The sequence below is a fragment of the Salvia miltiorrhiza genome, chromosome 3, assembly GCF_028751815.1.
Source record: "Salvia miltiorrhiza cultivar Shanhuang (shh) chromosome 3, IMPLAD_Smil_shh, whole genome shotgun sequence".
NCBI lineage: Eukaryota > Viridiplantae > Streptophyta > Magnoliopsida > Lamiales > Lamiaceae > Salvia > Salvia miltiorrhiza.
Window position 1 is genome coordinate 59,789,068 of NC_080389.1, and position 14,182 is coordinate 59,803,249.

At 34.4% G+C, this 14,182-nt stretch overlaps 2 protein-coding genes across 3 annotated transcripts; both read left to right on the forward strand.

Annotated features, from left to right (window-relative positions):
• Positions 1–75: 75 nt before the first annotated feature.
• LOC131014924 (carbon catabolite repressor protein 4 homolog 4-like) lies at positions 76–4,131 on the forward strand. 2 transcript variants are annotated; one of them, XM_057943102.1, is made up of 10 exons: positions 76–306; positions 839–939; positions 1,082–1,122; positions 1,872–1,921; positions 2,017–2,086; positions 2,208–2,329; positions 2,651–2,781; positions 2,993–3,140; positions 3,287–3,434; positions 3,657–4,131. In XM_057943102.1, the coding sequence occupies exons 1-10, from the start codon at positions 272–274 to the stop codon at positions 3,954–3,956; spliced, it is 1,146 nt and encodes a 381-aa protein (XP_057799085.1). In that variant the 5' UTR covers positions 76–271; the 3' UTR covers positions 3,957–4,131. The 2 variants fall into 2 exon arrangements, with proteins under 2 accessions (XP_057799085.1, XP_057799086.1); XM_057943103.1 differs by having other exon boundaries at positions 174–306; positions 844–939.
• Positions 4,132–12,249: 8,118 nt separating this feature from the next.
• Positions 12,250–13,894, forward strand: LOC131014952 (dolichyl-diphosphooligosaccharide--protein glycosyltransferase subunit 4A). Its single transcript, XM_057943137.1, has 2 exons — positions 12,250–12,406; positions 13,594–13,894. The coding sequence occupies exon 2, from the start codon at positions 13,594–13,596 to the stop codon at positions 13,705–13,707; it is 114 nt and encodes a 37-aa protein (XP_057799120.1). The 5' UTR covers positions 12,250–12,406; the 3' UTR covers positions 13,708–13,894.
• Positions 13,895–14,182: the final 288 nt, after the last annotated feature.

Here is a 14,182-nt window from a genome sequence, read left to right on the forward strand (position 1 = left end):
TTATTCTACTCTATAATTAATAATAAAAGAAAATTCCAGTAGCTATAAAAGAAAAAACTGGAAAATGAAATTCCAGTAGAAAATTGCAGCGGCCCAATATTATAAACGAAAATTCAAGATAGCCCAATTTAACTCAGGCCCAGTCGAAAGGTCCAACCCAATGATGAAGACACGTGAATATCACGTGCCTAATCTAAGCTGAAGAATCTCAGCTCAGCCGTCGTCGTCGTCGTCAAAATTGGACTCTGCGTTTCTGCTGCTTCCCAAGGCAATGCTGAGGTGCTCTTTCTTGCCTCCTCGACTCAGGTATGGCCAACTTCCACAAGCACAGGAAACTGACTCTGAAAATTCATAATTGCAATTTTTTTTTTTTTTTTAAATTATGTCGGCAATGAAGCTTCAGTTGTTCTTGTGAATGTTCGTTTGATTGGTTTCTTATTATCCGTAAAAGAAATTAAGGCGAAATAGCCAGTTTGTAAAATAGATAGTAAAAAGTTGGTGATGGAAGGTCCTGTAAAGAAGAAAAGTGGGAGTAATTAATTCTTCTCAATCATATGAAGAATAAAAGTTGGTGATGCAAGGTTTAGATTTTGTGTGTGTGTGTGTGTGTGTGTGTGGCATTTATATGTATATTTAATGAAAATTAATGGTAGTGTAGAACTTTATGCTCTATGCGGTCTTATTTAAGTTTTATCTTGCTCTGGGTGTGTTTCATTAGTGAAGTTTGTGGATTGATTCAATTACTTGATAGGGGGATTTCTTGTGGTTTAAGATCTAGTAGACATTTTTTTACCTTCCTTGTACTGTTTGATGTAATCTGAGTTTCTTTTATCTGCAGCGTAGCTCGTTACAGCAAGATGAGCACACCTCCTGGACCAATATGTCGAAAGTTTGTTCCAGTTGAGCAGAGTGAAGTTACTTCAATCAGTAAAAGTGATGGTGTGTGTGTGTGTGTGTGTTTACATGTTCTTGCACAAAAATGTTCTTTGATCTTTATTCTTTATGGGGTTTCTTCTTTCTTTTTCTTAGTTTGTTTGTTGAAACTTAATTGTCGCTGATTACCTTCTGCTCGATATTGCAGGCTTCAAATTCCGGCTTGTATCTTATAATATCTTGGCACAGGTATAAAGATATTCTTTTGCTCGTTCTATTGGTTAAATCTGGTCATATTTGCTAGTTTTCTCCATTTGTGTTTTTATTATAATTACATTGGGTTCTAGTGAATTTCATCGTGAAATCCCATATATGTGGAGGGGTGTTCTAGATTTTTGCTACGTAAATTTATATTTGCAACAGAGAGAGAATGCTTTTTGCTTGGGAGATGAAGATTAATTTTGTCGTTTTAGCCATTATCCTACTTGACGGTTTGATATATGAACATAGATTTGTATTCTCACTGGGGTTTGGCAGGCTGCTTTAATTCAAGGATTCGGTCTATTGGTATTCGACTCTTCTGGTGTAGTTAGCATATATCCTTTTATTATAAATTGAAGATTTTCATATTTGATTCTGTTTATTGGTGCTGAAATGAATCAAGAAGCAATAATATGTTGTCTCTTCATTCTCATTATGTAACCAGAGTGAATTTAAGTACAACAGATCAACCATATAAGCCTTGATGTTTTATTTTCACTGGGCATGTGGTTCATATGCATTGGTTAAACCAAATATAGCGTGTTGCTGAAGTCTCTCGTTAATTGTATTTCTTATGTTCTCTGTTTCTTATCATGTGCATAAACTCGTTACTGCCACTAGAGGTCGTAGCCTGTTAATTTCATTGCTTTCTTTTGTCATTCCTTCCATGCATATATCTTTCTGAGCTATTGGAAGTTGGTACAATTATCTTTATTAGTTAATTGTCATATTTTCAGGCATACGTGAAAAGCATTATCTTTCCACACTCACCAGCTCCTAGTCTCAAGTATGTGCTCCAGCAAATCTTTCGCTTGATGGGGCACCTTATGTCCCAAACTCTTTCATCAAATGATGAATAAATATTTCTAAGTTCATGCGCAGGTGGAAAGCTCGTTCGCAGGCCATTCTCACAGTTCTTAAGAGCCTCGAAGCAGATTTTCTTTGTCTACAGGTAAACATATCTTTGTTGCTTTTATAATGAAATATTAATAGCTCCAGTTGATGATTTTGTTCTTTTCATCCATCCTTCTTTTTTGTTGTTTATTTAAAGAATTTTTTTTCTTACATATCAGGAAGTAGATGAGTATGATACATTTTATAAGAACAATATGGCGAGCCTTGGCTATTCAAGTATCTACATTCAAAGAAGTGGGAAAAAAAGAGATGGATGCGGAATTTTCTATAAACAGGACAAGTACGCTAGTTATTTTTCTTCCCCGTTGCAGTTTTACGTTACTTAGGATAGGCGTAATGCTTGAAAAATACATGAAATAGCAATTTTAGCATATTTTTTTTCTTCTTATTTATGTCAAAATTTCGTAGTCTAAGTTCTTATTAACCTCAGCAATTGCTATTTCATCTGAAACGATCTTCTGCATATAGTGGAGGATAAGCTTTTCCATTTAAAAATTTGCACAAACAACTTGCATTAGTCTTCTGATAACTAGCAAGTCGTATGCCATGTTGTATCGTCCGAAGACATTGATCTTACAATGTTTTCGGTTATTCTAATTAGTGCAGAGTTGGTTATAGAAGAGAAAATTGACTACAATGATTTGGTGGCTACAGTTGAAGATGAAAAAACATCATCCTTGGATGATGGCAACAAGTTGCTAGTTGGTGGAAATAAAGAGGAGCCGAAAACTGGTAACCTTCACAAAATTGCTTCTGTCACTGTTATAACAACAATTTGCATGTGAACTTTGTAAGGGTTAAATTAATTGGAACCTTACCACTGTTTGCAAACTATTTGGCACTTTCTTGGTTCTTCTGCATAATTATATGCCTCTAGGCTCTAAGTGTTCTGATTACACATGTGATAGTCAAGAAATTCTACATTTTAGCATTCCGTTTTCAGGTGCCGAGAAAGAGAGTCCATCAGATCGCGGAGATCCAAATGATCCTCGTGTAAGATTAAAGCGTGACTGTGTAGGAACCATGGCTGCTTTTAGACTTAAGAATCCTACATTTCACCATGTTATTATCGCAAACACTCATATATATTGGTAAGTTGGTTTATTCTTTCCTGACCCCCCCATTTTTGCATACCCTTTCCAGAAATATGCAAATTTGAATATCCCCAAACGCATATTGGGTACAAAGAAAGAATAAATATGTTACTGACCCCATAAATATCGCTAATCTGCTGCAGGGATCCTGAATGGGCTGATGTGAAAATTGCGCAAGCTAAGTACTTGCTTTCGCGTCTAGCAGAATTCAAAATGCTAGTAGCAAGAAAGTTTGACTGCTCGCCCTCAATAATTGTCGCAGGGGACTTCAATTCAGTCCCTGGAGATCAGGTCACTTAAGCAATTTATATACATTCATTTTCAAGAATTTTCATCACACACCCTGCTACGTACTTAGATGAGGTATCATTGATCACAGGGGTAATTGCAAAATAAATCACAAACTTATACCCATTTTGCAAATTTGAACTCACTTTTATTCCTTTGCAAATACAGATCCATAGTTCAAATAAAATGGTTTCTTTGATTCTAAAAATGCTTCAACTACTCCAGGTGTATCAATACCTAGTTTCTGGCACAAGTGGTGCGGGGCCAGAGAGCGTGGATGATCTGCCGATCCCATTGTCAAGTGTGTATGCATTCGCAGGAGGGGAGCCGGAGTTCACGAACTGCACTCCCGGCTTCACAGGCACTCTTGACTACATCTTATTTTCCCCTAATCAAGGTATAAAACCAGTTAACTGTCTTGAGCTTCCAGTAGCAGAATCCCCCGACATAAGCGGCGGGTTGCCGAATTATTTCCATCCCAGCGATCACCTTCCCATTGGAGCTGAGTTTGAAGTTGAGGCATAGATATGATGTATTCAGCATTGAGGCATAGATATGATGTATTCAGCAATGTAGAGTAGTAGTAGACTAGCTACATTGTGAAATTCTCAGTTATATCTTCTTTTCAATTCTTTACTTTTTTAGTTGATTGTACCTTTAAATGATCTTGAGATTCATTTATATGAATCATATTCCAAAAGGGCCAAAGTGGAAAATGATAGAAAATGGAGACTGTATCATGCTTGTCTTTTGATATGGGGTTTTTTCTTGTTGTTACTTGTGAAGCTTTAGCTCTTAGTTAAATCTTGATTCCATTTCTATAGAGTGATCTCAAGTTCAGTTTCTTGTATTAAATCTCTACAAAATACCGTTGAATTTATTGGAATAAATTGGAAAGAGATTAAAGAATTTGATTGTTATTGTATGTGGTGCTTTACATTGGATCTAATAGTTAAAATAGGACCATAACTTTCAGAATTTTTAAAAAATGACTATATGTTATGGAATTTGAAAATAAGGACAATAACTTTTTTTTAACATTTACAATTCTATTTCAGGCCCAAAATCAAATATTCGGGTTTCTGGTGCCATCTAGAGCCGGTTGTTGACCTGGTTGTGCCATTAAAACTTGAAGTCCCTTTTAACAACATCAAAACAAATATATAGTCTTTCAAATCTGCTATCACCATGCTCGTCATCTCCAACCCCTTAAAAAAATGATAATACAAAAAAGAAAGAAAAAAAATTGCCAAAAGGTTAACATAGCACGACCACGTCAGCAACGGGCTCTAGGTGGTACCAAAAGCCCGAATAATTAATTTTGGGCCCAAAATAGGAGTGTAATTGTTAAATGAAAAAGTTATAGTCTTCATTTTCAAAATTCGTAACATACAGTCCTTTTTTTGAAAATCCTGAAAGTTACAGTCCTATTTTAACCATTAGGTCCTTTACATTGTGTATTGGCTGCCAAAAAAAGTCCTTTCAGGTCTTCCCCAAATGCCAAGCATAAAGACTATTGACGGTTCAGTAATTTTCTTGTTTTGTTTAAAGTTGAGCACTGAATATTTTATTTTAAAATTTGTTGAGCACTGAATATTGATAATTCATCATCATGAATTTGGAAAATACCGTTAAACTACAAATTTTTAAAATAAATATTCAATGTTCAACTTTAAACCTTAGGCTTCTAAATCTTTACTGAAATATAAGATGAGAATTAGTATTAATAGTTAATGTTTTACGTTTGAATTGCCAAAAAATTGAAAAAAGATATCCAATGTTGGGATGCTAAATTGTATGTAAATTAAGCTAGTTTTAGATAATGACAACTCTCGTCTACATGGGTGGTAAATAAACTTGACCAATTGAGTGGTAATTTAAACTAGTCTTGGAGAGTGACAACTCTCAACTAGTTCTGGAGGTTTTGGGGCAAACTAGCCAAAATGTATGGGAAATTAAACTTGATCAAATTGTAAAATAAATTAAACTAGTTTTGGAGAGTGACAATTTGCATATCAGTGTGAGTTGGCAAACTTGGCCAAATTGTATGGTAATTAAACTTTTATATTACTGATTTTGTTGTAATAACAAGATAATTTGCTTTTAATAGTTTGAATTTATAACTTGTTAGATTATGCATTTATTCGACGTCATAAAAAAAAGAAAAACCGTGGTACACCAAATGGATATGAGGGGTTATTTAAAAAATCGCTCTTATTTATAAATATCAAATAGTATTTGATAAAAAAAAAAACAACGTCAAATTTATTTCAATATAATAAAGCCGGTGAAATCACGAATAAATGTGAAACCATCTCCTCGTCACGCCTTGATAATGGCAAAACAACAATATTGCTCTCATGGTTAGCTTTGCTCGTAAAATACTTGCTCTTGTTTTTTCTTCCCTCTTTGTGTTCCACCTCAATATCCGCCACCTGAAATCTCATCGTTTTGTCATCCAGCAATATCCTTGTGAACTATGGCCATATTTCTTGGATGACGAAAGGCCTATTTCGATCAAAAGGATTGAGGGGATCTATGATGGCGTATATCTCTGGGCACACCTCTGTCCCTATGTGTTCTCCAAACATCGATAGCTTGCTCATGACTGTAGTTGTCTGTTCCACAACTTTCTTGAGCGTCATGAGCTCTCCAACCGTGATTCCAAAATCTAGAAATTAAAAACAAAACAAAGATATCATTATACTTTTTACCATTTGTTACAAAAGGATTTTGGATTTTTTAAATTTATCAACCATTTCATGATTACTTTTTGATAATCCTTACAGATCTAGATGAACAATTATTTTAATAAGATATCACATTAATAAAAAAAATATCAATTGAAGGTTAAGGTTCAAACCGAATCAAAATCGACATTCTTGGAGCCAATGAGAAAGTCACGATGAAGATCCATTTCCCCACCGTCGAGGATTTTTTAGGGAAGCATCGGCCATGGGCTATGCACATAGAACATCTCATACATGTGTGGTAAATTAAACTTGGCCAAATTGTGTGGTAACTTAAAGTAATTCTGGAGAGTGACAACTCTCAACTAGTTCTGGAGGTTATGAGGCAAACTAGCCAAATTGTATTATAAATTAAACTTGATCAAATTGTATGATAAATTAAACTAGTTTTGGAGAGTAACAATTTACATATCACTGTGAGTTGGCAAATTTGGCTAAATTGTATGGTAATTAAACTTTTATATTGTTGTTTTTGTTGAAATATCAAGATAATTATGTTTTGAGAAACTTGAATATCAATCAGGAGGCAAGACACGATCATTTTTGACAAAACTGTGATAAAATGACAAAGTGGCCAACCTTTGTATACTTGCCAAATCTTTAGGGGATTCAAGATTTAGACAAAAGAATAGTTCAACAATGTTGGTCTGAACAACAAAAGTATGTTCATCAACCAATGAAAATGCATTGAAATACCACGGTCCTAGAAGATGACATAAATTTGTGGAGAAAGATTTTTGAGATGTATATGATCTACATCTAACAACGCTATCAAATTGTATAATAAATTAAACTAGTTTTGGAAAGTGACAATTTGCATATCAGTGTGAGTTGGCAAACTTGGCCAAATTGTATGGTAATTAAACTTTTATATTACTGATTTTGTTGTAATAACAAGATAATTTGTTCTTAATAGTTTGAATTTATAACTTGTTAGATTATGCATTTGTTCGACGTCATAAAAAAAAAGAAAAACCGTGGTATACCAAATGGATATGAGGGGTTATTTAAATAAATCGTTGTTATTTATAAATATCAAACAATATTTGATAAAATAAAAAAAACAACGTCAGATTTATTTCAATATAATAAAGCCGGTGAAATCACGAATAAATGTGAAACCATCTCCTCACCACGCCTTGATAATGGCCAAACCACAATGTTGCTCTTATGGTTAGCTTTGCTCGTAAAATACTTGCTCTTGTTCTTTCTTTCCTCTTTGTGTTCCACCTCAATCTCCGCCACCTGAAATCTCATCGTTTTGTCATCCAGCAATATCCTTGTGAACTATGGCCATATTTCTTGGATGACGAAAGGCCTATTTCGATCAAAAGGATTGATGGGATCTATGATGGCGTATATCTCTGGGCACACCTCTGTCCGTATGTGTTCTCCAAACATCGATAGCTTGCTCATCACTGTAGTTGTCTGTTCCACAACTTTCTTGAGGTGAGGTGAGGTGGGCTACAGCTCGAGCCCACGCTGCGCGGATGAATAACTTTCAAGGGATTTATCATAGGAAAAGACGTGAAATGAGGGTTGCGCTTATAGCAGGCGATGGCGCACTGATCATCCAGTTGGATGGTGAACTAGCGCATGCACGCGCGAATTATCGACAATCTAGGGCTGCTCTCCAAGAGGCTCTCTTGCTTCTTAATCATCAAGGAACAGTTGCTGTTCTCACTAACCCAGCTGATGTGATTACTCTGGAGATGCTGAGGGACATAGACAACTATCCACAAAAAAAACCAAGAACACTGTATCATAGAGTGGGCCATGGGCCATGCACATAGAACATCTCATACATGTGTGGTAAATTAAACTTGGCCAAATTGTGTGGTAACTTAAAGTAATTCTGGAGAGTGACAACTCTCAACTAGTTCTGGAGGTTATGAGGCAAACTAGCCAAATTGTATTATAAATTAAACTTGATCAAATTGTATGATAAATTAAACTAGTTTTGGAGAGTAACAATTTACATATCAGTGTGAGTTGGCAAATTTGGCCAAATTGTATGGTAATTAAACTTTTATATTGTTGTTTTTGTTGTAATATCAATATAATTATGTTTTGAGGAATTTGAATATCAATCAGGAGACAAGACAAGATCATTTTTGACAAAACTGTGATATAATGACAAAGTGGCCAACCTTTGTATACTTGCCAAATCTTTAGGGGATTCAAGATTCAGACAAAAGAATAGTTCAACAATGTTGGTCTGAACAAAAAAAGTATGTTCATCAACCAATGAAAATGCATTGAAATACTACGGTCCTAGAAGATGACATAAATTTGTGAAGAAAGATTTGTGAGATGTATATGATCTACATCTAACAACGCTACATCATGGCAGTTTGGAAAGGGTTTAAATTCTGCCACTTGCAGACATGGAATGATAAGAAAATACTAAAATGCAGTTCTAAAAGCTCAAGAAAATGAAGAAGCAAGAAGAACAATTAAAGATGCAACCAATAATGTAGTGTCAGTTATTGATGCATTGGTGACTAGAGATGAAGTTGTCAATGAAGTTGAGAATGAATAAGTTTCATGCTAATCTCACAGTATTTTGGGTCCTTTCACGATTAAAAACAAAAGGATGGAAACAAAGAATTAAAAATAATCTGAAAAGTAAGAAGAGATGTGAGTTCTTTTCTTATTCAATTCCAAGTTGTGGTTTTGGTTTTTTTTTAGCTGATTATATACAAAGATGTTGAAGAATGGGTCAAATTGGTTATCCTAGTTTATGGTTACATGAAGCTAAATCTGGAGAGTGACAACTCTCATCTAATATGCGACCTTTATGTGGCGATTAAGAATGAAGTAGTTGCATGTCATAAGGAAACGAAGAACAAGCCAGAAAGGTACCAGAGGATTCATAGGTTATACACTGAATATTGAAACGATTGATGTCATATGTTGCAAATGAAATAACTCCTCAGTCGGTGAAAATTGAGAGTGAAGCAAAAAAATATTGTGAATGGACTAGCTTAGGTCTGCTGTTGGCTAAAAATCCTCGTAATGCGTTTGAAAGTAGCTCGTGAAATCTTCTTCATTAATTTGACGAGTTCGTCCATTTTCTCCTTCATGATTCGTACTAGTATTATCGGCATTATAAGAATATGTGAGGCAGTATAAGTTTATGGCCAAATCTTGAATCACGTGGCAACAACGATGTCTTTTGGCAAGCACGGAGTACATAGCGGGCTTGACGACGTCACGTATTTAAATCTGGAATCACGACGCGACAACGATGTCTTTTGGCAAGCACAGTGGGACAAGCACAGAGTACATAGCGAGCTTGACGGCGTCTCCTATTTTGACGTAGCATTGAGATTTTACAAGTGGTTGTGTAATACACAGTGCAAGGATCCTCCACTTAGGTTTGAATATATGCCGAACTATGTTTATACTCTACATGGCCGTGGCTAGGCGTCTCTATAGATCCATTGGAAAGGTTGCGCATGTTGATTGTAAGACTGGTAAAAATGGTATGTGCTATGTAAAAGAAGTTAAAATCAAACATTGTATGGTAAATTAAACTTGATCAAATTATATGGTAAATTAAACTAGTTTTGTAGAGTGACAACTTACATATCGTTGTAAGTTGACAAACTTGGCCAAATTGTATGATAATTAAACTTTTATATTACTGATTTGTTGTAATAACAAGATAATTATTTTATGAGAAACTTGGAGATCAATTGGGATACAAGACGAGATCTTTCTTGACAAAACTATGATAAAATGACAAAGTGGCCGACCTTTGTATACTTGACAATCTTCATGGATTTGAGATTCAGACAGAAGAATAGTCCAACAATGTTGGTTTGAACAACAAAAGTATGTTTATCAACCAATGAAAATGCATTGATTACGAAGTATGACGAATCACAACAATTATACGAGTCACTACAAATGGCTCGTTTAGATGGGTGACCCAAAAAATGTTGTTGAAATCAGGCGTATGGGGGCTGGAGGATGGTTAAGAGTGCTCGAGACCGAAGAGTTCATATGAGGTTTTTACATGAGAAAAAATTAAAAAAGGTATCGAATGTTGGGATGCTAAATTGAGTTAATACAAAGATGCTAAAGAATGGTTCAAGTTGACTATCCTAGATTATGAATTCACGAAACTAGTTCTTGAGAGTGACAACTCTCATCTAATACGTGACCCTAATGAGGTGATTAAGAATGGAGGAGTTGCGTATGCTACTGAAATGAAGAACAACTCAGAAAGGTACAGATGATTCATAGGTAGCAAATGGAATAACTCTTCAGGCGGTGAAAATTGAGAGCGGAACAAACAATATTGTGGATGGACTAGCAAAGAGAGCGTAGAAATATCTTATCAATTAGAGAGTACTCTACTCTTTATTGCTTTTTTACTCTCATTAACTTAAATTTAAATAAATTGCAATATCGTGATGGCGTTTCGTAGTTTGTTGCCTAACAAAAATATAGACGATGTCGTTCGCCTTTAAGCTCATATTTATTATTTTACGATACATTAATATATATATATATATATATATATATATATATATATATAATATTCAACTTTTCTTCTTTGTTCGGTTTTAAAAAATTCGAACCGAACCGAATCGAAAAATCGATATTTTATGAAAAAAAATCGAACTGAATCGGAAAAACCAAAAAAATCGAACTATATTTTAAAATTTCGATTTGAATCGATTCGGTTATTCGATTTCGAATTTTTTGCTCACCCCTAATTTGACCAAAATGCTAATTACAATTATGCTTTATGTACCCATGTTTTCAAATGATAAAATTCTTCATCACCCTGACATGTTCTGTTGTTTTTGCCCCTATCATCATCATCATCATCATCATCACCATTATTATTATTATTATTATTATTATTATTATTATTATTATTATTATTATTATTATTATTATTATTATTATTATTATTATTATTATTATTAAGTTAATGAATATTCATTGACTATAATATCTTATCTATTATAGATTCAAATCAATAAATATATATACACATTTATTGTATGAAATATATATCATTTGTACCATGAAACTATGAGTAAAAAAAATTATAAATAAAAAGATATTTGTATAATCTATCGTAGATGAAATGAATAAACAAAATATATGAAAAAATATATTATTTCTAAAAATAATAAGATGATTTTGGCGGAAAAATACAACTTTATTTTTGGAGGCGATTCTCCTTATATATATATGAACGAAATTTTGGATGTGTTATAATCGTTGCGCTGCAAATAAAAAATATTGGAATTTTAGAAAATGATATCTGAATTAAAATTTAATAAGTGGCGTTTTTTTTTCTAAGAAAAAAAAGAGAGATGTTTCATGTAGGGATGACAATCGGGTACGACGGGTACGGATAGTCACTATCCATACCCATACCCACGAACTAAATGGATAGTGGTTTTTAACCACGAAACTATCCATGGATATCAAATGGTATTCAAATCCGCCACCCACGGATACCCGCTACTCGTCGGGTATCTGTGAACTGGCTACCCGTCGGGTATTCGCCACCCACTATTCATTGGATACTCGCGAAATAAAATTTAATTATAAATTTATAAATTCATGGGTTTGGGTTTGGGTTTGAGTTTAGGTTTAGGTTGGAGCTTTGGGAGGAAACGGCTGAATTAGTTGGGCCTTAGGCTTTAGATTATGTTTGGGTATTTTTTTTAGATATGATATGTTCATACATATCTCAAATGTATATTCAAAACCCATATTTTTAGGATTTTTTGTGGGTATTTGACGGGTAATTGGCGGGTATTTTCGCGAATATTTTTCGCGGGTATGGATAGTAAGTATCCAAACCCATACCAACGAACTAAATAGATAATGAATTGCAACTACGAAACTATTCGTGAATATTAAATGAATATCAAACCCACCCTAATAGGTTCGGATTTTCACGGGTATCCATTACCCACGGGTAAATTACCATCCCTAGTTTCATGTAGTATGATGTTTTAATTTTAAATAACTATCACCGCTATTCTTTTCTCCAGTATACCAAAAGGCAAACGGCACCGTTTAGGCTTTTGTTAGGCAACATCCTATGAAACGCCAGCGTTTTGTGCTACGTATTTAAGAGTTCACAGCATCGACTAGCCGGGAATTCGGTAATTTTTCGATTACTGTCTGCAGCTCTACAGATCTGAGCTTCGCCGCCGGTTCTGCAATTCCTCTCCGATTCCCAAAGTAAGATTCCCAATTCATTTTCATCTCTCAATCCATTCTAAATCATCGATTTTATAAGTTCACATTCATGATTGCTAGGAAATTTTGTCATTTAATTACAGTTTCTTGACCTGTTGAGTTTATGTTTTTCTTGTGGTTTGGATTATAGGGCTTATGCTGTTTTTGAGATTTTTATTTCTTGATTTACTATTTTTTCCTTTCAATTCACCGATCCATTGACTTGATTAGTTTCTTTAGAAGACCTTTTTTTTATTAAGTATTTTGTGTAAAAGATTATTATTTTGCGGAGGCAACCTTTGGTTTCTGATAATTGGATAATGCTGTGTTGGAATTTCAGAATTTTGATGATGAAAGGGAAAAAGGCACAAAAGTTACATTCTCATTTGAGCAAAGAAAACATAAAGTTCATAAAATGTTTGTGAACTAAGGCGTTTATTCTATGTTTTCTTGTTGTAAGTGGTGGTTTGACATGCTTTTGGTAAATGAAAAAATACTATTTCCCAAAAAAAAAAAAAAACATAAATATTTCAAGGAGCAGAGATAGCATAAATAATTTTGTAGGATATGGCCAAGAGATAAGAATTTTGGTTACATATGGCACTCAGTGCCTCCTAAATAATTTGCTTTGATATCATTGAGTGGATTTTTTACCTTCGGTTCTGATCCTGTTCTGTACAAGTTGGACTTCCATGGGGCAGGTGACAAGCTTGGCTTTTGAAGTTGTTTAATTTCCCATAACAATCTGCCACTTACCTACCAATCGCTTTATAACTGGATTCGGTTTTTACTTTTTACTCCATGAATTGGTCAACGTGAATGAGTATAACGAGGGATATTAGTTCGTTCTGGGCAGGCTTCTGGATGTGTTTAGGATCACTGAACCCTTTTGTTAGTGATTAATGTAGACGCTTGGGATTGAGCAACTGAAAACTTCTGTACATATTATGAAATTAACCACAAATGAGTATATGGACTATATGAATGAAAGTTAAGTCATTCAAAATTGTGGATCAATCGAAACAAATACATTTTTCTACGGAGTATTTTAATAGTATACATTAGAACCAATACATCTGTCAAGGTTGTGTTTGCTGCTTATGCGAACTGCCAATAGCAGTAGTAAGGGATCTAGTGGAGTTATTTATGAAATCTGACATGGTGTTACTTTTATCGTTCTTCTGTAACAGATGATTGATGATCAAGACTTGGGCTTCTTTGCCAACTTTCTAGGTATTTTCATATTTGTCCTGGTGATTGCTTACCATTACGTGACAGCAGACCCAAAATATGAGGGCAACTGAGGATTTTTATTATCGTAGTACCAATGCATAGATTTGCGACTGTATGATTGTCATGTGACAGTTAAGTTTTGGACAATGGAATTCAAGAACGGAGATACATGTGATGTAGTACTTTTTGTAAGATGAGACAATTAATCTAGCCTTACTGTTTATCCATAGATAATCTTAGAAATTTTTGTTCTGCTTATGGGTTTCTTGTTCCAATGGTTTTCATTATTCGTATTCTTATTCTTGATAGTTAGAACAACTAGCCTTAGACAAATTATCTATCATGACATTCCGAATGCTCATGTTTTGAAGCAGCACACACTGATTCTGCATATTCTTTTGCATGCCTCTCTTCTTTCTGATAGTATATCCCCAGCCAATTGGAGAGCCTTATCAATATAAAAACTAGCTCTTAGGCAAAGATGTGAAACCAACTTCATCCTCTACATAGCATAGTCCCTATTCATTCTAGGAAATGTTAGATTGT